The following is a 23,563-nucleotide window of genomic DNA, read 5'->3' as shown; positions in this document are numbered from 1 at the left end:
TGCCTTAGCACAGTGCTGAGTTTAGATGAGAAAACACAGGATCACAGAAGCTGTGCAATTTGTTCAAGACGATGTAACTAACTAGGAAGCAGCAGAGGTAGGTGCAAACCTTGATCTGTGTGACCCCAAAGCCTGTCCCTCACATCCTCAGTCCTGGTGTCCAGTGGCACCATTTGATGTCTGTGTGCCACTTGGGAAGGTGGGTGCTTCTGCAGTTCTTTTCAGCTCCATTTTCTCATGGGGTTGACATTTTCTCCTTCTCTTCCTCCTTCAGCCTCCCCAGAGTTTCATTTTCCCTGGCCTACTCTTTTACTCAGTTTCATCTTTTCCCACCAGAGTCTTCTGTCTTCACAGAATACAGGCAGGCTCCCATAGGCACTGGACTGGTAATTTGATTTCACCTTTTTCCCAGTAGGCCCAATGCCCACCTTTATTTTTTCTTCTTTCTGGTGGCCATCTTTTGACTGTCAGGTAACTGGTGACTCTTCTTGGGGTTATTTCGTGGAGTTGCACAGGATTCTAGATTAGTGCTTTGGCTGCCTCTGGCCATTTCCCTCAATTCAGGCCGTGTGCAGCACGTATGCACACACATACACAGATATTGTGAGTATATAGTACATACAATTTTTGGTGACCCTATTCTACATTTTACAATTCTGGTGCCCACATTTAATTTTTTATTGTTGTAATGGGAGTATATAGTATGTACTCAAGATGTGCTGGTTGAATTGTATTATATGAATTTATACCTATAAAACAATCTTAAAAATTGTCCCAGTGCAAGAAGACTTTAATCGCTATTTCCTTTATTTACTCTTAAGAGGATTGAAAAAAGATATTATAATTCTCTTTAGGTTTATTATCTTTTTCCAGCATGGTTCAGATATCATTAACAATCCAAGTGGCTGAACTTTAGATTTTTTTATATGATATTTTTAAAAAATATGAGTACCTTTTATCTTTGAGTTCCTTCTTCCCTTTGTGAATCATCACCATCTTCATCACTGTCACTCTTTAAATATTTATTAAGAGCTCATCGTATATCTAGTACTATAAATATATGAAAATACCCTGAGAAAAGGCTATCCTTCCTAGAATTCACTTATGCCCCAAACTGGGAAACCTTCTCCTTTTGGTCTCAATTACACTTTTACGATAATCTTCTCATCTTGAGATCATTATTATTTTTATCTAATAACTTATTGAAAAACAACTTGGATACACCAGCAAGAAGCAGGACATTTTAGGACATTTCAGAATATTCACCGAAAAACTGGAATCCAGCCTATGACTTATTGGCACTGACAAATTTGATTCTCTTTTTGAACATTTTTTTAAAGTACAGAATACAATTTAACAACAAATAATAACTGATAGTTACAAAATATATATTTTCTATAGACAATGTTCCAAGTGCCTTGTACTCCTTAAATCATTTAATTCTAATACAACCATGTGATGTATGTAGATGCTCTGAATATTTCTTTTATACATGAGAAAACTCAGGCAGAAAGGCTAGGTAATAGTTTAACAAGGGTAATTAGCTAATGAGAAGCAGAGCTAGAATTGAAACGCAGGTAGTCTGGACCTGGAGTCCTTGTCTGTGGTATGACAAGACTCCCCCCAACCCTTTACCCTTGCTACGTGGCTATTTCATATACAATGAATGAAAAAGCTCATTAACAATGGTAAATCTATAATAGTAATAAACTCCTAAACTTACAAATATATGAATGCAGAAGGATAAGTGCATTCTCTTCTTCAGATGAGCTTGGAAGGGTTTATTATTTACAGTCCAACAGGCAACCTATCCCCAAGTTTTAAACACAGAGGTTTCTAGTGTTGTTGAATATAAATAATAAGTTAACTTGTGACAGAAATTGGAACATTGGAAGAGGAGTGACTATTATGGGCTGGATGGTGACCCCTCAAATTCGTATGTTGAAGTCCTAACCTCCAGGACATCTGAATGTGACTGCATTTGGAGATAGGGCCTTTAGAGAGGTAATTAAATTAAAAGGAAGTCACTGGGGTGGGCCCTAATCCATTCTGGCTGGTGTCTTATAAGAAGAGGAACTTGAGACTTAGGTACAGAGGGAAGACCATGTGAAGATACAGGCAGAAGACAGCCATCTGTATGCCAAGAAGAGAGGTCTCAGAAGAAACCAACCCTGCCAACACTTTGATATGGGACTTCTAGCTTCCAGGACTGTGAGAAAATAAATCTGTTACTTAAGCCACCCAGTCTGAGTGCTTTGTTATGGCAGCCCGAGCAGACTAATATAGGGACCCAGGAGGAGAAAGACTGAAAGCTAAAGTTTGAATTTCCTAATATAAAACCAATCAGGAAAAAAATTTAAAACCTTGCAATTTTCTCTTGATCATTGGGAGAAAAATATAATTTAATTAGAGTACATTTTTATGTAAACTGGGGTGCCCTTGGTCACATGACTTGTTCTCCACGTGGGCAGATAGGACAGCCTCCTTAGTGGTGTGATTTGAAGAATTCCACTAGCTCAGCCCCCAACAAATATACCCATTGTTACTCCACTGGCTCCTGCCTTCCCCAGATGTACTTATTATTGCTCCACCTGACCTTGAAATCATTAAATAGCATGAAGGTCAGTCATTTGATAATTGTCTCCAGAAGACTCTTATTAAAAAGGGCCCCCTGAGTAAAAGGTAGGGGTCAAAATATTCGTTATAAAATTATGGGCTGACTTTTGGGTGAGTTGACTATTCCTTGCCAGAATTAAGAAGTTGGAAAATGAGATTCTGCTGGGGGTGGGCGGCAATGATCCTGGGAAATCCTAGACTGAGGATAACATGTATTGAGTGGCACCCAATTTATTTTTTCATTCAACAAACACTTTGGAGCCTTGCTTTGGCAAGGCCCTGTGCTAACTGCTGGGATACCACCATGAACGTGATAGAACCAGCCACTGCACTCATTGAGTTTATGTTCTTATGGGAGGTACAGATGTCAAAAAGTGCAAGCCATAATTAGTTATTTAATTGTAGTTGGCACAAATGCTATGCCAGGAAAGAGGCTGGATATAGTGAAAAGTTATTTTACTTGAGTCACTATATTGCTGAAGGTTGGCACCATCTTTTAACCTGTGTTGTCCAATGCAGGAAACACTAACCATGGATGTCTATTTAAATAGAAAATAATTACAGTTAAATAAAATTAGGTATTCAGTTCCTCAGTGGCACTACTCACATTCCAAATGCTCAATAGCCACATGTGGCTAGTGACTACCATGTTGGACAGAAGAGGTGCAAAATATTTCTATCATTGCAGAAAGTTTCATTGGCAAACTCTGTCTGGGCTATAAAGTTATGTCAGAATTATTAAGTCAATTAAGAGAGCCCTTAACTGTCAATTCCTTAGAACAGTGGTCCCCAACCTTTTTGCCACCATGAACTGGTTTCATGGAAGACAATTTTTCCCTGGACCAGCGGTGGGGTGGGGTGGGATGGTGGGATGGTTTCAGGATGATTCAAGCACATTAAATTTTTTGTGCAGTCAAACCTCTCTGCTAATGACAATCTGTATTTGCAGCCACTCCCCAGCGCTAGCATCACTGCCTCAGCTTCATCTCAGATCATCAGGCATTAGATTCTCATAAGAAGTGTGCAACCCAGATCCCTCCCATGCACAGTTTGCAGTAGAGTTCATGCTCCTGTGAGAATCTAATGCTGCTGATCTGACAGGAGGTGGAGCTTATGCTGTGATGCAAGTGATGGGGAGTGGCTGTAAATAGAGATGAAGTTTCCATAGCTTGCCTGCTGCTCACCTTGTCCTGTGTGGCCTTGTTCCAAACAGGCCACGGATGGGTACTGGTCTGAGGCCGGGGATTGGGGACCACAACCTTACAGAACAGAAGATTTATATATCTACCAAAATAGTCCACTTTTGGCTGCAAGCCATGGTACAAATCTCATCTTAGTCTGGCCTTCAAAATGAGGAATGGGGCTTGATTTTAAACTAGAGACAGATTTCCTTTTCTCTTAGTGTTATTATGAGTGTTGAGGTTTTGTATTTTGTGAGTGTTCATTTTTGTATGTATGAGTAACTTTCACAGTAACTAGGGGATTTTTATATTTTTTTCTTTTATCTAAAATACCTGACTATATAAAATAAGCATCATGTGATTTACACATATAAGGAGTGTTGGAGACTGTTACTTTAAGATAGTAGGGCAACGTTGGTGCTTTCCACAGATGACAGAATTAAACTCAACTTCAGTACAACCAATCCCCATTTTTTTCAAGTACAAGACAAAAAAGAAGAAAGTAATAAGTGGGTAGAGAATAAGGAAATCAGCTGTGTTGGTTTAATAACCTTGAAGCTGACATTAGTGGAAGACTTTATTAAAATATGCAACCTGAAGCTGAGGATTATAAAAAAAAATACCTCATGGTAGGAAATATGCTTTTGTTGCCACACCTAAAGGTCATTCTTTGAAGGGAGCTGAGACGGCCACCAGGATCCATTGATTTCTTTCTAGTACTGAAACATGCTCTGGCAGGTGTCAGCTTGGCTGACAAATAAATATGTTTTAAACAAATAAATATGGAAAGTTAAAGAGTAAGAAAGAGTGTGGTGGATAGGGATCTTGCTAGCCGACTAGGTAGAATACTCCAGTGTTCTGAATAAACATATTTCAGTTTTTACTTTGGCAGCACAAACATGACCATATGAAATATACAAATATTAATAAACATATTCAGAGGAATAGCTTCTCAAGTCTCCAGAGTAACAAAGTATTAAAATTCTGTCTAGGTGTATATAATTCCTTCAATTATTGCTAGTGAAGTTGCTCCTCTTGTTAAGTAGGTAATTTTCCTTAATAACCTGCCTTTGTTTTCCTTCTATTAGTTTCTTTTTACCCCATCTGCTGCAGCCGGTGGTCATCCCTTTGCAATTCTCCAAATTTCCCTGCTTATTCCTGCCTCTGTGTTTTTACATTCACTGGTGTTCTTCTGCCCCCTCCCCAACTCCTCCACAATCTGACTCAGCCCAGACATCTCTTTGAACAAGAATTGCATTCATGATTATAAACATGTGCCTGTCCCATAAAAAAAGACCTTATCTCCTTCTGAGGTGATTTTGCTCAGTGGCTATTCTTTCAGAATTTTTTTCTTCAAGGTTTTCAGAAAATGAGGAAAGATGGAAAGACTAAGAGGTCACATGACCCGATGTCCTGGGCAGTGGGGAACTGCCCGAGGCGCTGTATGGAGGGAGCCATCCTCACCTTAGTGCTGATCTCATTCCCATCTGGACTCCAAATCTGAAGTGCTCACATTCATTTTACACCATTAGCAAGTTTGCAGGTGAGGGAAGCTGGTTTTAGCTAGTGTGGTGAATGAGTGTATGTGTGTGTGTGCGCATGTGTGTTCTTAGTCCCTTTGTACACTGACAGTTGTAAAACTGACCTTTGCCCTTTTCTTACCCCTGTCATTTCTGGTGTTAGTAGGCATTTAGGGCACAGCTAGATGGGAGAGCAGCAGAGGGAGGTATTTATGGGGTGGACTTTCGGAATTGCCCTTCAGCCCTTACTGGGAATATTCATAAATGCGTAATGATGACATTTTCAACGTGCCAAATCATGCTGATGACCCTTATCAAGGAGAGAAAGAACTTTGCCTTAATACCAACAAATTACTTAAGCTGAGTCCTTTACATCATATTAGAGTCAGTTGTATATGTTAAAATTCTCAAAACAGCAAATATAAAGTTACTGCCTTATACATGTAAGAGGCTTGGCTATTCTAATCTTTTTAAAAATTATATAAAGCAAAATTTATTGGACATATTTTTAAGTTACCATTTTTTGTCCTTTCACCGAATTGTGAAAGCAAGTAGCTAGATACGTTTTCTGCCATTGAAAAGGCATGACAATTTCAGGTTTTGCTAAGAAAGATATTTTCCATCTGAAAATGTGTGTACACAGAATTCACTTCTAATTTAAATGCTTCCTCACACAGGCTTTTGATACCACAGTGTTTTTTGATGACCTTGTAAGTTTTCAGAATTTATCTGAGGTCCTTTTTCATAGTTAGAATGATAGAAGTGCAAATCTACATGGATGCAGAGGAACAAACCAAGTGGTTTTAGAAGGCCACTTCTAATCATTGGAGCACAAGCTTTTTGTGGACAGACATCTGCTCCCTGCCTAAGCCCAAAACAGGGGAGCCACCTGCTGGGCAGTGTGAGAATTCTTCATTTTCTGGAGGTAATCATTAATGCGTGGAATGAGACAGCCCTGCTTCTTTTTTTCTTTTTACTTTTAAGTTTAGGTAGATTCACTTGTATGTTTAAATTAATATTATTTACATTTTTATTTGCAAGTAAATTTCTCACTTCACACAAATAAAGGGATTCTGAATTAAGACAAAAAAAAAACATTAGGATGGTATGAAAATCAAGTTTGAAGATGAATCCTAGAAGTAGAGGCTTTTAGTTATTCCATTTCATATTTTGTCTTTTTTCTTTCACAATTCATTATTCAGCCTAACTGGGTTTGTAGAGCTATAAAAGGCTTTTGTAAAGGACTTCCAGCCCCCAGCTAGTCTCCCTCCTCTCTGTCCCTCTCCTTACCTGTACTGCCTGCCACACTGCTTAACAAGGCGGTTTGTACTGGCTGTATCCACTTCCTTCCCGCCCACTCACTTCTTAGCCAACTTTAATCTGTCTTCTTCCCCTGACACTCTATTAAATAGTTCTCAGCAAGGTCACCAGTAATCTCCTTGTCACAAAATCTTATGGACACACTTTCAGCTTTTATCTCACTTGACTACTTGGGAACATTTCTACATGGATAATCACTACCCGCTGCTTGCAACACTGCTTCCCTCCATTTCTGGGAAACCACACTCTCCTCTCTTCTTACATCTCTGGCTCTTTCTGCCCAAGATCCTCTGCTCTTCTGTTATATGCTGGTATTCATTGGCTCTCTTGTTACCTCTCCTTTTCTCCTGGGGGGATACTGTCCATGCCGGTGGTTTTCATTACCCTCGCTATGCTGTCAAATCCCAGGTGTATACCTTTGGCCCAGGTGCCTCTCCTTATCCCTCTATGACCCGCACTCACTCCCTGCCCCACACACCGTACAACCATTTCCCGCAAGGCCTCACACCTGGGAGCTCCCTCGCCACAGCAAGGTCAGCATGTCTCAAACTGTGCTCATGTCTGTCCACATCTCTGTCCGCCCTCAGCCGCACCTCTGGATCCCTCCTTAAAGGAATGAATGACAGCCCAGAGTTAGCCAAGCCAGAATCCTGGGAGTTATCCTTGATCCTCTTACTAACCCTCCACCTCTAATCAGTTACCAAGTACTATTGGGTCAACCCCCTAAATATCTCCCTAGGAAATCTCCATTCCCATAGCCATCACCTGGGATATCTTCATTTATCACCCGAGTTAGTGAGAAAAACCTTTTCTTTCTCCTCTACTCTGCTCTTCTCCGTGGCACAGCAGCTGGGGTGAACTTTCTAAATGTAAGACTGGTCATGGCCATTCCCACTGCCCTTCCTGCAAACTTCTTAACTTCCCCTATGAAGGTCTTTGTGCCCTGCCTTCCCTGCTCCCCTCCTTCCTCCCCACTGCCATTCTCTTGCACACACTACTTGAGCCACACTGAACTTCTCCAGCTCCTCAGTGGCGCCAGGGATGCTCTCCTGCTGGGCAGTCACATGGGCTGTCCTTTCTGCTTTGGAAGTTTGTCTTGTACTCTGGCTCCCTGGAGACCCCCACCCTGTTGGGGTGTTTTCTTAGGGACTAAGTCTTCAAGACGCCTTCATTGACACTGCTTCTCCAGCCACTCCACCCTTAGCAGGGTTAGGTATCCCTGCATGTGTTCCCACAGGACCCTGTTCTTCCCCCATTATGGCACTTTAATTGCTTTTTAAAATCTCTTTCCCGTTAAGACAGTCTCTCTTATTTAAAACAATTAAATGATGAATTTTAACACAACAATTTTAAACTGAGCCCTATATGAGATGAACTCAAAGAACTCATTAAATCTGTATGTTCAGTAGAAAAGGAGACTGCAGCCCACTGGAGTTAGGGACATTGCCAAGGTCACACAGCCAATTCATAATTGATTGATCATTCCCACTGCAGATACCCACCACATTCTTTCTGTCCTTCTGACTGATGCTGGTTTTCTCTACAAGAAGCGTAGAAAGCCTTAGCTGGGACAAAAGCATGATTTAAACTCTATTTTGGTTTGGTCACCAACCAATCAAATGGTGTGATTAGAATTGTCACAGTCCTTTCATTTCTCATTTAAAATAAAACTTTTCTTTCCTTGCATGAGTTACAGGTAACAGGGACTCACTTCTGAGGTGAGACTGTCTGTGCCAATGCAGGAAACACGTCTCCTAGGAGGAAGAGGAACCACGCACCGAGCAGCCTCATGGCATCTCGGGCTAGAGGGTCACTCACAATTCATGCAGGCTTTAGGGGGCTGTGTTATCTTTTCTTCTCCCTTGGGAGCAAGACTTTGTGGCTTTTCACCCTAGTGTCTGTGGCCTTAGGGGGGCTCAGCTCCGCTGTTCTCTCTTTCTTTCCTCTCTGTATTTTCTAGCACCCCTTTCTGTGGGCAGTTGACTAAGGCTTTTGGGTTTTTCAGTTCCAATCTCTGAAAGAGTTGATCTGATTGTTTTGTCTAATTACTGTCATTACTGCCTGGCATCAGGCCGTCTCATATGTCACTGGCCAGCTACTGACTGGCCACCCGTGGGCCATGTGTGAATGCTTGGTAGGCTCTTACAGTTCAGAGCAAGGCCATCCCAACTCAAGGTCAGCCTGGGGCTATTTTCTTTAGCAAGGGGTCTGTGGTCACACACAGCATCATACAGGGCTTGTCAAATGGAGTTCTGGATTTTCTACATGGTGATAATTTATAGTTCCTTAAAAAATGTTTATTTTTTCAGTCTACATATCCAAGTTAGTTCTATGAAATACCAGCTACTGACATATTAAGGAATTGAATATAAATGTTCTTTCCGACTCACTGCTGATAGTTTGATTTTCACAGTAATCTATTCTGGGAAGAAATCTGAGGCCTGGATAGGAAGAAGGATTAGGGAGGCATCAGCTTGACACTCACAAAAATTATATGGGTTTAGTGAATGTATAGTGAATTTTTCCAAGAATATATACTTATAAAGTTGATTTAAAAATAAGAATGTAAGAGTGATGGTATTTGACATTTAGAAGAGATGTTTTGACAAGTGTATGTGATGATTTAATGGTGTATAGTCCATAAAGTTGACGGGAAAGAAGCTGTGGAAACGTTTGTCTTCTGAGCGAGTGGTATTTACTGCTGTGAACTTGCTGTTGAGTTTCCCGATGCACTCTCTGCCACACATGCTTTTACTGTATTCACTTAACTGGGTCATTATTTTCAAAGATGCCAGTAATGTGTGATTGGATTCTGGATTTTAAAAGAGGCAATAAAAGATGTTTGGGGACTTCTGGGAAAATTTAATATGACTGTATATCAGATGAAATTACTGAGGGAATGTTAATTTCTTCGGAGTAATAATAGTATTGTGGTTATGTAGAATGTTCTTATTTTCACGATATGCACGTTGAAGTATTTAGAGTGAACTATACATAATTAGATAGATGAGGATAGACAAGTCGATCAAGCCAAATGGTCCAGAATGAACCATTGGGAAATATGGATGCTATTCATTCAGCTTTTGTGTAGGATTGAAAAATTTTGAAATAAAAATGAAAAGTTGGAGGAAAATGTGTTGCTATTAGTTTAATTTTGTGGATGGCTTGAGTTTGAGATCTGAAACTTGAGCCAATCTCAGATTAGGGAAAACAGGTCTTAAAATTTCCTTGGAGTAACATTAGTCTATTGTTCAAGCAAATGCTCCACTGGATTTGGGGCACCAAGAGTGAATATCTCATTAATGACCAAATCCCCAAGCCGGTCATTGTGGGGAAAGCTGAGTTGGCCACATCCTCGATTTAACTATTTAAGAAGTAGCACATTTTATTTGATAGCTGTCTTAGCCTCATTCATTAAAAAAAGACTCATTGGGTGGAAGGTGTAGGGCAGTTGCCCCTTTGACAATGTCTTGCTAATAACTATTTGGCAGCTCCAACTGATACTGGACCTGGAACTCATGCCAGCATAAATGGTGCCTACGAGGTGACTAGCTGGGCCGGCCCTGCACATGCCATGATTCACTATCAAAGGAGACAATTTCAGCCTCTTTAAAAGAATTATGATTTTGCAGAGAATAAAGAATAAATGCACTTGGTCAAAGGACATGTCTAGACCAGATGCAATGCAACTGTCTTTGGGCTGTAGGAGATGCCATGCACATAGATGGCAGTGTGAATCGTGCCCCTGGAGTTGTGCAACGCAGGACCAGTTGTCACAAAACCACTTGCTTGCTGAAATTCACAGCACTGTGGAGGTGGTGAAGTAGCTGAAGCCGTTTTATGATCAGTTCATTCTGGTTGTGGACTTGTTATTGCATTTGCACTTTTATTCTGGCATTTTTGCAAAATTATTTTTTGGATGGATCAAGTAACCAGTAATGTAAGCAATAATTAATCAGTAACTTCTTAAAGTGAAACTGTACCAAGCAAATACCAGAATGTATTTTTAAAATATTCTTCTAATATTAGTAGCTATCTCTATATCCTTTGTCTTCTCCAGGATTTGGAGAATCCTATGTCTTTCAAGCTGTTGTAAATGATCTTTTTGAAATGGAAATAGTGTGAGTTGGTTAAGTAGAAGTTTCTATAGAAGTCCCTTCTGTGTTTGGCTAATGGCCCTCAAGGTGGTAGTATGAATTTAGATTTCAGGGTAATTTATTATCCATGGAAAGTTAATTTGAGATATTAGAACTTTTAAATAGTGTTTGTTAAGTGTGCTGATGACCGTCCATTATTAGAGTTTCATTTGCAATGTGATTAATTGCCTTCGTCACCTTGCTAAAGATTGATACTAATTTTCTGTCCTTTCTTATTAGTTTTGTTGACATAGAGGCAGATGATCACAATAGTGGGAAGGAAAGAGCAGAGAACAGGGAATCAACAAGCAGTGACTTCTGTTGTTTTATTAAATGGTTCTTTTGTCAAAATGACTACAAGAGAATTTTCAGGATACCAGTATCATCACACAAACCTAAATTCATAAAGCTCCCTGCAGTTGAATCATATTTTTAAAGTTTAGCTTGGGGTTTTCTATTATTCAGCTCACTGGTGTTGAAGCAATTTTGTTGACATTTTCTGTAAGTGGATTAGGCTCGCAGTCATTTGCCTAAAGCAGACAGATGGCTTCTTAAACAGAGCACCCTTGTAGGAGCTTATCTTATGGTATCTTCAGAAATAAAACAGGTCTGTCACAAAAGATAATGTTTGTCATTCATTTCTTTCGGTGACAGATGATTTCAGTTCATTTTTACTTTCTCATCTGGCTTAAATGAAGCAGCTGTTTTAAATTTTTTATTCCAATAGTGAGCAATGCTTTGGTGTTTTACACTGAACAATGTTGTAGCCTCTAAATTACAAAAAAGAAGCTTCAGGAGAGGGGAGGGTGACACTTTCTGGGGTCCCCCAAGGAAAGTTCCCACATTAATGCAATTGTTATTCTTCTCATTTTAAACATTATGAGATCTTTCATAGGATGAATGAGTGACACAATCTTATCTTTTATTCTCAGTAACAGCTTATTCTCCCCACTTTGTTAACTTGCGTTTTTAAGTTTCGAGGTGTTTTTGTTTCCTTACATTTTGTAAGGTAAAGTACAGTGGACTTGTCTATAACATTGCCATTTCTGCTTATAGAATAGTTGCTAACAATCATGAGTTTGCCATGTATGCCAGACATTATTCTAAATGATTTACATGCATTATCTCTCTTAATCACACAATAAATTTATGAGATGGGTACAATTATTATAGCTATTTTATGGATAAGGAAACTGAGGCACTGAATGGTCTTGCCTAAGATCAAAAAGCTATTAAGTCGTGGAGCCAGGATTTGAACCCAGGTACAGTATGAGTGGAGCTGATACTGTAAGCTCACCTATAAGAATAGCAATATGGTTGCAGTTCACAGTCTGTAGGCCAAATTGTTATTATGTGAGGGAAATGTGGGATCCTTAGAATCAAATGTATTCCTTCATCACTCCTGGAGTTCTGGTTCTGCTCCTCAGCTTGTGTGTGCTGCCGTCTAGGGCAGCCAACTTTTGTGGGAGGTTTTTGGGCTCATGGGTACTACAAGGAGAAATTGCTATACCAGGGGTCTGAGAATTAATTGATGAATCCTCAAATTAATAACATCCTTTAAAATGTTCAGCTGTGCCTGTCATGAATTTGCTTCTTCAATTATCCTCTTTTGGAATCTGATCTATCAGGGTTTATGATGATATCTTTAAATTGAAAACTAGTCATTTTTTTCCAGCACTTACCCGACTCATGAATTGTCTACCATTGCTTTTGTATTTCAATTTTCTGATAATTTGGCTAAGATTAAAATTATTAAATGCTTCCAAACCCTATACTCACATTGAAGACAAAAGTCAGAAATTGAAGTATCAGCACAAGGGTAGTATTTATGCCTGGGACATTCATAGGTTTCTAACGAAGAATTTTTTCTTTTATAAACTAAGGTCTTAAGCTATATTTTCTTCTCGCATTTCTAAGATCTATTAGATCAGTGGTCCCCAACCTTTTTGGCACCAGGGACCAGTTTCATGGAAGACAATTTTTCCACAGACTGGGGGTGGGGGTGGATGGTTTTGGGATGATTCAAGCGCATTACATTTATTGTGTAGCCAAACCTCTCTGCTAACGGTAATCTGTATTTGCAGCTGCTCCCCAGCACTAGCGTCACCCCCTCAGCTCCACCTGAGATCATCAGGCATTAGATTCTCATAAGGAGCACACAACCCAGATCCCTCCCATGTGCAGTTTACAGTAGGGTTCATGCTCCAGTGAGAATCTAATGCCACCGCCTATCTGACAGGCGGCGGAACTTACGTGGTAATGGGAGTGACCGGGAACTGCTGTAGATACGGATGAAGCTTCACTTGCACACCTACCTGCCATTCACCTCCTGCTGTGCAGCCTGGTTCCTAACAGGCCAAGTACTGGTCCATGGCCCGGGGATTGGAGACGACAGTATTAGATGACATGTGCAACCTATCATGTAATATACATAATGCAGAAAGAGCCCCACCAAAACCAAAAAAACACAGTGATTAAAAGGCATCTACTGGCCTGGGAAGCAGGCATTATTGTTATTTCTTTCACATTTTTGTCCTGGGTGAACCTGGGCAGTATAATTCTTTAGCTTTCTTGAGTATATTTCTTCATCTGTAAAGGTATAAAAACAGTGCTTCAAATGTCTCAAAACTTTGAAATAATTATCAAGAACTCTTATTTAGCAGAACTAAATGATCCTATCACTAGATGATACTTTATTGAGTGCTTTCCACTTTCAGTGTTTCTTTCAGTTATACGTTTCAAGGAAACAAAATAGATTCTAAATAGAGAAAATATAAGGAAAAATAGGATACATTAGGCAACTTTGGTACTGTGCCATAGAGGAAGTATCCTTCCAGAACACTCTTCCATACCATCTATATCTGTATCTGAAAGACCACAGGAGGACTGAAGACTAAAGGCAAGCATCAAAAATGCTTGTTACCATGTTTCACTGATTGGAAGGTGCCAAGAAAGAAGAGAAGATGCCAGCTCACTTTTCAAATTGTTCTCTGTTGTCCCTTTCTCAGAGAAGCCTTGTCTGATGCCCGAGACTACATGTGTTCACATACGTTCCTTTTCCTCAAGTACTTAGCACAACTTGTGATTAGACATAACTTCATTTTTGAGGCAATTTGATATATGCCTCTATCCTTCACTAGACTTAGGTTCTATGGGGGTGGGGATGGTGTCTGTGATCGCTATTGTGCCCACCCTCCTCCAGTCCAGCCCGGTGGTTCCCAGTGGGTGCAGTACAGCCCCCTAGGGGATGTTCTGGGAAACTGTGGAGGCATTTAGAGGGAAGGGCCAGGAATGCTATAGGTCCTACATGGTGCAGGACAGCGTGACACAATGAAAAATTGCCCTATGTCCTGCAAGACTTCTGTTAAGTTCTGCCTGCCTAAACCCTCTAAAATACAAATTGGAGTAGCTTAGTATATGATACCAATTATTTTTTTTTTACAAAGGATTTTGTGAAGGGCTCAATATATGAGTAAAAGGTAGCTATTGAGAGGGAAATCTAAATGAAATAAAGACATTGTTCCAAATTATTGAATACTTTATTCACTCTGGGCATTCTGTATAATTGTTATACAGTAATAATGAAACAAACTGGAAAGTGAGATAATGGTTTTGATTTGATGCTTTATTTGAAATTATTGATAATCCATGGTAGGCATCCCACTGGGTCCCATGAAATAGAAGCTGATATTATCAATCACAAGGAAAAATATCTTTTGAAGTACTTTTGAAGGTTTGGCAGTTTTGGCATGCGTATGGACCTTATTTGCTTCCTCACTTGTGGGATTATCAGATTTTTTTCTCCGTGGTGGAGTCTGTACTTGGCATTTTATCCCTACCTTAATTAAGGTTATTTTCTTCATTCTTTTATTATATTCAAATAAGTCTGGTCTGTTGCCATTATTTTTTTTCATACTTGTGTCTATCTATATTTCCATGATCATTTCCTATATATTTTTGTGTGTGGACTGGCGTGACCTTCTTAGTTCTCTTTTAAACCTAAATGCATTCTTATTAAGTAAGTACAGGCATTTGCCTGCTCTGTTGTTTCTGGTGTGCTTGACTGAGCATTCACATATTGTAATACATGCTATTTTATTTTTATTTTAAATGGCCATTCTTTTATTTGTCCTTTATATTATAGCTAGGGTACTATATTTACTTTATATTTAATAATGTATAAATGGGTTATATTATTTATGAATTCAATTCTAGGATAATAAAGGAAACATTATAAAATATTTGTTTTAAAAGGCCTTGGTATTGAGTTCAGAACCACAGACCAAAGACAAAGACTGATATATAGTAAGTGTTTAATAAATAATTTGTTTGATGGATAGATGGATAAAGCAAAAATTTAGGCCCAAGTCCTTATTGATACCTAAAGGAGACCACCACTGTTTGTAAAGCAAAGGGAGGAGATGGGTATGTCTCAATTCATATATACATAGCTTAGAACAAAGTAGAATAGGGACAGTTAAGTGAGAATTTGAGACATGAAATTTTCATACGTCTTTTTAAAGCTCTAGTCAACAAGTGCATCTCAATGCAGTGGGTTTTATTGAGTAATGCAGATATTGCCCACCAGTAACAATAACTGTTGTCAGTACTGTTGCTACTGGGTTATTATTAATTTTATTATTAGCATATTATTAGTGAGCATTGTTTAAATAATGTTAAACTACTTCATTTGTGTATAGTATTCTGCATATACAAGGACATGAAAATGGTCTGCTATATATTAAAAAGTATTTTTTAAAAACATGGCCAATACAAAGGTTTGCTGCTTAAGATGCAGTTAATTATCATTTTAAGTAACTAAAGTCCTTCATTCCTTCAGCTCTCAGGTTAGTCAAGATTTCCTAATGAAAAGATAATTGTACAATGCAGGATGTTATTTGAGAAAGAAATGTGGGAAAAGAATATCTTTTAAATCTAACTTTCACATGTAATTTTCATTATGTTGAATTTTAACAGACTATGACTTCAAATTTTTTAGAGCCTTTTGTATAGTTGTGCTTATTAAATATGTCATCTGTTGCATTTTATAATTTTGTGAGGACCCTGGCATTAAATTATTCTTAAAAGTTTTTAAAAATAGCTTCTATACTTTATAAATTATTTTCCTTGGGAACTAGATTCTCAGATATTAGAAAGACTTATTTATGTTCTGTTTCCATAGTTTTCAGAAATAATTAATTGGAGTTTATGACCTGTTCTGAAATGTATCAGTCACAAAACTAATTTAAAAGATGTGCTTTATTTAAAATTATAAAATCTAATGGCTTAGGTGAGCATGTTTAACTTTTCTATTCCTATAGAAATTATATTTAATTATATACTAAAGATTTGAAAAGCAAAGTTTCATTTTTTTGAGTTTAGAGTTTCAGAAGACTAACAGAGAAAGCTCCATCAAGCCAAGACTGTTAGGCCAGAACTACTGTATGGCTATTCATCCATATTTCTTGACTGTTCATGGAGTAAAAATTCAACTTTTAAAATGGCAAGTAGAATGTAGTTGAAATATTCGGTTGCCAAGGTGTTGAAAAATAATAAATCTGAGCATTGGTAACTCAATGCAGTAGAAACTTGTATTTTTGTGTGGTTAAAGTATTTTATACATGATGGCTATGACTTTGTGCCTTGTAACACTTTTTAACATCTTATATACATTCCCTACACAGCTAGGCTTTCATCCTAGACAGTAAGAATCTCAGGCCGTCTTTGAATAACTTTACCCAATATTCCCAACACAGCAACATACCAGAAGTGTAACATCAAGAGAAGTACATCTGTCATGACATCAAAACATTTTTGATCTGCCGTTTTCTCAAATGCTCAAATGGAGAACATCGTAACAGTTTTTTTTTTTTTTTTACCTCTTTGGAGCAAAGCATTTAACTTCTTTAAATGATAAAGAGATTCCCCCAAAGCATGGTCTTTGAACTAGTAAGACAGCGGTGGTACACAGCCTACCACAGTATGGTCCACCAGTGGTAGCGGGAGCAAATCAAGAGCTGCTTATCCCCTGTGGGGTCTGTGGCTGACTTTTGCTGCAGTGCAATCCATGGGTGATTCTAGGTGTGGATGTGACTCTCCCAGAGAAAGAAGGTCAGGGAAATCAGTCTGCTGTTGAGTGTGTGCTCAAAGATACCCGTGTGAGTCGGCCTGGAGACAGAGCTGCATTTGTTTATGTGTGTAGTTGTGTATTTGTGAGTGGCTTTCCATTCCCAGAGTCCCAATTAACTGCTTTAAATATTTGTGGTATGGTCTGAAACAACCCACGCATTTCCTTCACACGTGATGAGGACACTCGTTATTATGTTCTCCTGCTCTTTAGTGCGCTGATATCACAGGGGATAGTGCAGTTCATGGGAAAAATGGGTGTGAAGGAGCCATGGGATGTCTTTTGTGAGTTACCGTGCCAGATGTTAGCCAAAGCTATTTTCAAATGGGATGGGGGACTGCGTTTCTTGGTAAGAACAGGAATAACACAAATCCCAAATGTCTTTTGATAGATTATAAAATATATAACGAATAGATAATTTACATTTAGAATTCTAGCCTCTTTTATGATAATGATATAATGAGATAATGTGTGCAAATTAGTTTACACTTAGTATATTAAATGTTCAGTAAATGTTAGCTGCTGTTTAGTGTTGTGATAGTATTTTGTTGTCAGTAATAAATTTATTAGTAGTAATCATAATTGTGGTGATATGGTACAGTAGCCTGTTTGCAATCTAGATTGCATCAGATATTTCCTGATTTCTAGATAATGTGCTTGAATTGCAGTTTAATGCAGTGGGAAGGATTTGGTAAGGAATGCTTAGTGTTTGTTTTTTCAATATTCATTAATCATCACCAATTTTTGGATTCAAAATTTCTGTAATGATCCATGTGGTTTTCCATGACTCCAAGTGTTACTTTCTAAATGTGTTGGAATTGCCATGGAATTCTACATTCAGAAGCTAAGTAACTGCGAAGGCTGAACAGTGGCTGTTGCTGTTGGCACTTCTGTTAGTCCTGTTATCCCTTTAGCATCAGCCTGCCTGAGACGCTTTCTGTTACCCTCACTTTCCTTTGGGTTAAAGCAGTCCTTCCCATTTTTTTTTCCCCTGAAGCATTCCTAATACCAGAAGAGGGGAAACTATAAATCTTCATGGGGTTGTTAGCGTAGAAATGCTGGCAGCAGCTTGACATTTCTTTCAAGTTGAGTGTTCAGTGGTCAAATTATACATTAATTTTGCATTCCATGCCATGACAATCCCAGACCTATTTTAGTATACAAGAGGTGTTTCGATTTATATACCACCAAGTAAAATGAATTCTGCTTGGCTTCTCCCCTTCTTCTTCCTCCCCTAAGACCTCTGTTTGCGGAGAGAAGGATTAAAGCATATTCTTGAAAATGCACTCCTAGAATACTCCTTAAATATATACTACAGACTAATACCTTTAAATGGCTTAGCTGATCTGAATACTGTAGCTAATACATCTTGGAGGAAATGATACACAGGACAAAGATGTTTGGAGGGAGATCTTGTGTAAGCTGGCCAGTTAGGAGGAGCTTGGGGGTGTTTGTGACAGAGTAGAGAGGTTGCTAGATGGTTAGGGGAAAGTGCTACACATAAAATGGGAAATTGCAGCACAAAAAAGAATGCTAGGACTTGAGTTGTTAACAGTCAACTTCACTCTCCCTGCAATTTTGCCTACAATGGGTCTTTTCTGGTTCTCATAACTTAATTGGGAAGACCCAAAGAAAGTATGTGATTCCTTAAACCATAGAATAGAAAGATGATCTCTATTCCTCTTTCTTTAGAAATAGAAGACAAAATGTTACATAAATGTTTCAACATACACTTTTCACAACTTAGCCTTTCATTTTTTCTTCCTTTATTAGTTAACAGTTTAACTTCTGGTCTTTCTATTTTTGTTTTTTCTGCCTGTATCTTGCAGCCAGTACATGTTGTCTCCTGGGTTATCAGGAAATGATATAGCTGTGTTCTTGTGCACTGGTACAAACTGTTTTCTCCAATCGGTCATTGTTTTCTAGAGAGACCGACTTCTATACACCAGAACTGGCACGGTCTGGCATTTAGGCTTGGATGCCACCTCTCAGAACCAATGAGATGACATTCTGGCTGATTAAAATATGTTTCATAACCTGCAATAGGAAAAAGGGGATGTGAGAACAGTATGCATTAGTAGCATCAAACTTTTTATTTTTGCACGTTTCATTGCTCTCTTGCAATTAGGGAAGATGCCAGTTTTGCTTCTGTGATGCTTTTAAAATGTTTGAGGAAAATTTTAAAACTAAATAAAAAGGAAACACTTAGAAGTAATACTCTGAAAATGAAAGTGGGTATAATCTCATTATTAATTGTTTTTAAAGGAATTTTTCCATTTGTAAAAACAGTAGTGATATATATCTGTAAAACAGACTCTTGTAGATGCATTTTTAAACAAGTTAGTCAAATTTTTATTAAAATTTACCCAGTACAAAGGTATTTATTATAGCAGTAGATAATGTTAACTGCTTTTCACCTTATAGCATTGCAATTCCTATTCTGGTTATTTAACTCATGAACAGCTCTTCAACATATTTTCTTTAGTCTTAGAACTGTGAGGAAGACCAAAGGTTATTTTCATCTATTTTACAGAAGAGAAAGTGGGCCGGGGAGAAATTGGTGGAAGATGCTCTGACTTTCGTCCCTGCCAGTGTGTTCTTGCTTCTTACCTTCCTGACTCTAGATCCATTTCTAAGTTCTGTTAGGCTGTGTCACATGGGCAATGCTTTCCTTTTTATCTGTGTTGTTTCCATGGGTAACAATGAACAGGAAGCTTTAATGTGCTTTGTGGAGAGTGCATGCTTTGCCTTAAAAAGATGCCATATCATGGAGTGGTTAAGACCACAGACTCTGGAGTCAACTTCTGGACTTTAAAGCTCCAGGTCTACCACTTAGCGGCGGTGTGACTTTGGGAAAGGGGATTGCTCTGGGCCTCAGTTTCTTTCATCAGTAGATTGACAATAATAAAAGTGCCTGTCTCATTGGAATGTTGTGAAGATTGAATGAATGAACATAAAACATAAAAGTGCTTGCACAGAGTCAGCACTCTATACATTCTCGTGTTATTATTATTGCTTGAGAGTTGCATTTTTTAAAGTGGATGTGACTTCACTTTCAATGTCCGGAGGGCACTTATTCATTATGCCTATACTGTTAAGAATGGACTCCCCAGATTCTGCTAGTGAAGTGAATATTTTTTCCTTAGAAAATGTGTCTCTCTCTGACAGAGTCTTCAGTCTCTAATCTCCAGTGTTTAGTCTTAGACTAGATTACAAACATAGTTGTGTGGAATAGAGCACCGATGCAGGAGGCGGAGGACCTGAACTTCTGTCCCACTTTGGTCAGTATCCAGCTGTGACCTTGGGCCAGTCATTTAGCCTTATCAGTCTCAGTTTCATTCCTCTTCATGAGAAGGCTGAACAATACAGCCTCCAAGTCTTCTAAAATCCTGTGCCATGACTCAGGTACTTGAAGGAAAGTTCACTTTAACACAAACATTAGGCAAAGCCCAACTGTTTATTCATCCTATATAGTCAAAGACTGTTCTTAGAAGGATTTAGCTATTATTACATAAGATAGAATTCGAAAGTGCCTGTTTAGATTTTGTGGAACGAAATATCCCAAGGCTTTTAAAACACAAGCTTCCTTATACACCATAAGGAAGCATTCATTGAATTAAAAAGATATAATAGGGCATCATGGAGGATCTTGCATAAAGTAGGTGAATTATCCTTTACCTGAGCCTCCGCTTTATAGAACGCTCCAGCAATCAGTGTACCCCACGTATCCTCCCATGTTGTCCTTTAGTTTCAAGGTCATACTCTCAGGCATGGCTGTGAGAATGAAGAGGAGAGAGACAGAGAAGGAGCTGCTTCCTCTTTTGTCTATATACTATAGAAATATTCCTGCTTCCTCACACTTAGTCCTTCCGCCCCTGGGTCAGTATCACCATGTGCACTTGATGATTGTAGCAATGAACCAAAATAAGAAATAAAAATTGCAGAGAAGATCTCTGTTGGGCACTGATGTAAATGACAGCTAATGTGTTCTGCAATCCTCATTTACTTTTTGTTCTGATTGACATTTTGAGCCTTCGGAGACTTTTTCTCCATTAGCCAGATGGGAACATTGTCCTCAAGATGATGGAAAAGACAGAAGGAAAGTGGGTAACTAACAATTTAACAACAGGCAGATTGCCAGGATAGCCCAATATATTAAAAACCAGCTCACCAAGAATAAGGGGATGTGATTTACTTTACAGAAGATACATTGCCGTGTAAACCCTTGTACACTGAGGAGCTGATTTTATTTTCACTTCTTTAAGGAAGAGCATCTTTTCCTTGTTTTCTCCCAAGCCTAGGAATGCTAGGTCTAGGTGGGGTAGGAACTGCAGCAGTATGCAAAGTCACAAACCATGGTGATGGAAGAGTTGCCTGCCCTCAGTACATAAAGAGGAGGGTTCCCCAAGACAGGAATCTCAGGAGACTGCTAACAGCCACAGAGCCAGGTCAGGTTCAGGTTGAGGTCCTTGACTTAAAGAGCTAAGTCTTTCAAAAATTTTAGAAACGAAGCTTGTATTAAACCCTGGAAAAGTGAGCTTGCGGGTCTGGATCTGTTTCCTTCCTCATTTAGCAATGGCACTAAGGCTATAGAGTGATGTCACTCAATGTGCCTGGCCCATAACTTTCTTCTTCAGTGTCTATTTTTCCTGTTTGTAGGGCCAAGGAGATCTGTTGAAGAATGCCAAGCATGAAGCTATAGAAAACATGAAGCAGATCCAGCTGGCGTGCTTGTCTTGTGGACTGAGCAAAGCCCCCAGCAGCGGTGCCGAGGCCAAGAGCAAGCGCAGCCTGGAAGCCATAGAGGAGAAGGAGAGTGGCGAGGAGAACGGGAAGCTGTGACCCCGCGCAGCATGGCCCCATACTCACATCCTTCTTGGCAAGGACTCTGGTTTCTTGTTCTTGTTTTCTTTAAGTTTTTTAGAAGTTCACAAAAAGATGCCCTGTATGGGGTGTTGGACTTAAACATATATTTTCACAATGTCAATATTTTAGTGTAGTTAATTTATCTAAGTTAAAGCCTTTAGTAGCAGTGTTTTAAATTCTGAGACGTGTCAACACCTATGTGTGAATGTGTGTAGAAGAGTGTGTGTGTGTGTGTGTGTGTGTGCGCGCGCGCGCGCGAGAGCAAGCAAGAGAGAGAAATTCTGTTAAAACCTATTCTGTGTTGCATTATTCATTTAGTAAGTTATTCCTTTATCTTTACCATTTTGGGACAAATGTGTTAATCTGAAATTCTAAAAGCACTTACCGTAACCTGTTGCTGTGTTCGATTTTACCTCTCTGCCTCTGTCATTTAATTTAGAGATCTTAGAATAGCTTATTATTGAAGGAAGCCAAATTTATCAAAGCATAGATGTTTTGATAGATTGAATATAGATTAGAAAAATTCCTAAGAATCACAGTAGAAATAAAAATGAATAAAACATTAAAGAGATGATTAGAATTTCTGGAAAGATCAGAAAAGTCATTTCTTCAGTTAGCAAACTCTTTAAAATATTTATTAAAGAAATCCATTTTTAGGATGTTTTCTGTAGTCATTTACTAAACATACGATTTTAGTGGAAAGCTGATCATAAGAGAATTTATATCTCCCTATGTGGTACTCTGAAACGCACCGAAAGCTCTGTTGTAATTCAAATTTTGATGTGACTATAAGATCGTGTGGAATTTCAAGATTTGTAGGAAGGTCTCATTTTTCCAAACTAGGAGTCTAGCATTTATTTTCTATGACAGACATGGGTAGCTAAGAAGTCTTGGCTTTGATTGGGGTACTACATTTAAATTTAAAGATATTGTTCAAACAATATCACATCATCACGTTGAGCTGATATTAATTCTGTGGGTCAGATAACATCTTTGTGATGATTTAAGAACTAACTGATTACAAAAGCTCTATGATATAATTTTAACACATTTGGAAAAACATACACACAAAAAGAAGCAAATGACTAATTAGGGTACATTTATAATTGCCTCTAGATTATTTTTACCCTGATGTCTTCATAAAGTACTTGAGTATATTGTTTGTTACCTCCAACAGAACTGAATGTTCTATGGTTATGAAAGAATATATTTATTTAAAATTGCTTTTATTTTGAAAAGCTTCTTAATTAATTTGATTAACAAATCTGCTAATTTGGGGAATCTAGAGAAGATAATTGTTGAAATTTTGCAAATATAAACATCTTCTATAGCTTCTGTGTTAAGTTATTTCTGACTTCTTAACACTATTATGTTCATGTTGCACATTACTGAAAGAGTAAAGATATGAAAAAGCACTTTTACTGTTTTCTTTTATTGTGAGCTAATTGAAAAAGGAAAGATAGCAAAAATGTGTTATTATACCAAAAATATCTTAGCAAGTACACTATTTCTATTGACCAGAAATGATGAGATTACTCCCTTGTTTTAAATCTGGGCACTTGGGGAGGAGGTACCTAAAGTCATTTTAAGGCAAATTTCTAGTGGACTTACAATGGCTTGAAAAAATTTCTCTACCCTCCATTATACGTAATCTGTTGGTAGAAAGAATAGTGGAATTTCAATGGCTTGAAAAAATTTCTCTACCCTCCATTATACGTAATCTGTTGGTAGAAAGAATAGTGGAATGCAGATATCTGTGACCTTTACAATGAAAAAGAGGTGGAACAGACCGAAACA

At 38.4% G+C, this 23,563-nt stretch overlaps 1 protein-coding gene across 1 annotated transcript in view; it reads left to right on the top strand.

Moving 5' to 3' along the window:
• Positions 1-23,172, top strand: part of PLCL1 (phospholipase C-like 1) — a 341,549-nt gene extending 318,377 nt beyond the window's left edge. The window contains exon 6 of the mRNA XM_012641647.1: positions 21,560-23,172. Within this exon, the coding sequence (XP_012497101.1) occupies positions 21,560-21,742 (183 nt within the window). The 3' untranslated portion in view covers positions 21,743-23,172. The remainder of the gene's footprint in view (positions 1-21,559) is intronic.
• The last annotated feature ends 391 nt before the right edge of the window (positions 23,173-23,563 follow it).

This window comes from Propithecus coquereli, unplaced genomic scaffold (genome assembly GCF_000956105.1).
Source record: "Propithecus coquereli isolate 6110/MARCELLA unplaced genomic scaffold, Pcoq_1.0 Scaffold167, whole genome shotgun sequence".
NCBI lineage: Eukaryota > Metazoa > Chordata > Mammalia > Primates > Indriidae > Propithecus > Propithecus coquereli.
The sequence above is the reverse complement of the archived record's forward strand: the minus strand, read 5'-3'. Positions and strand labels throughout refer to the sequence as shown.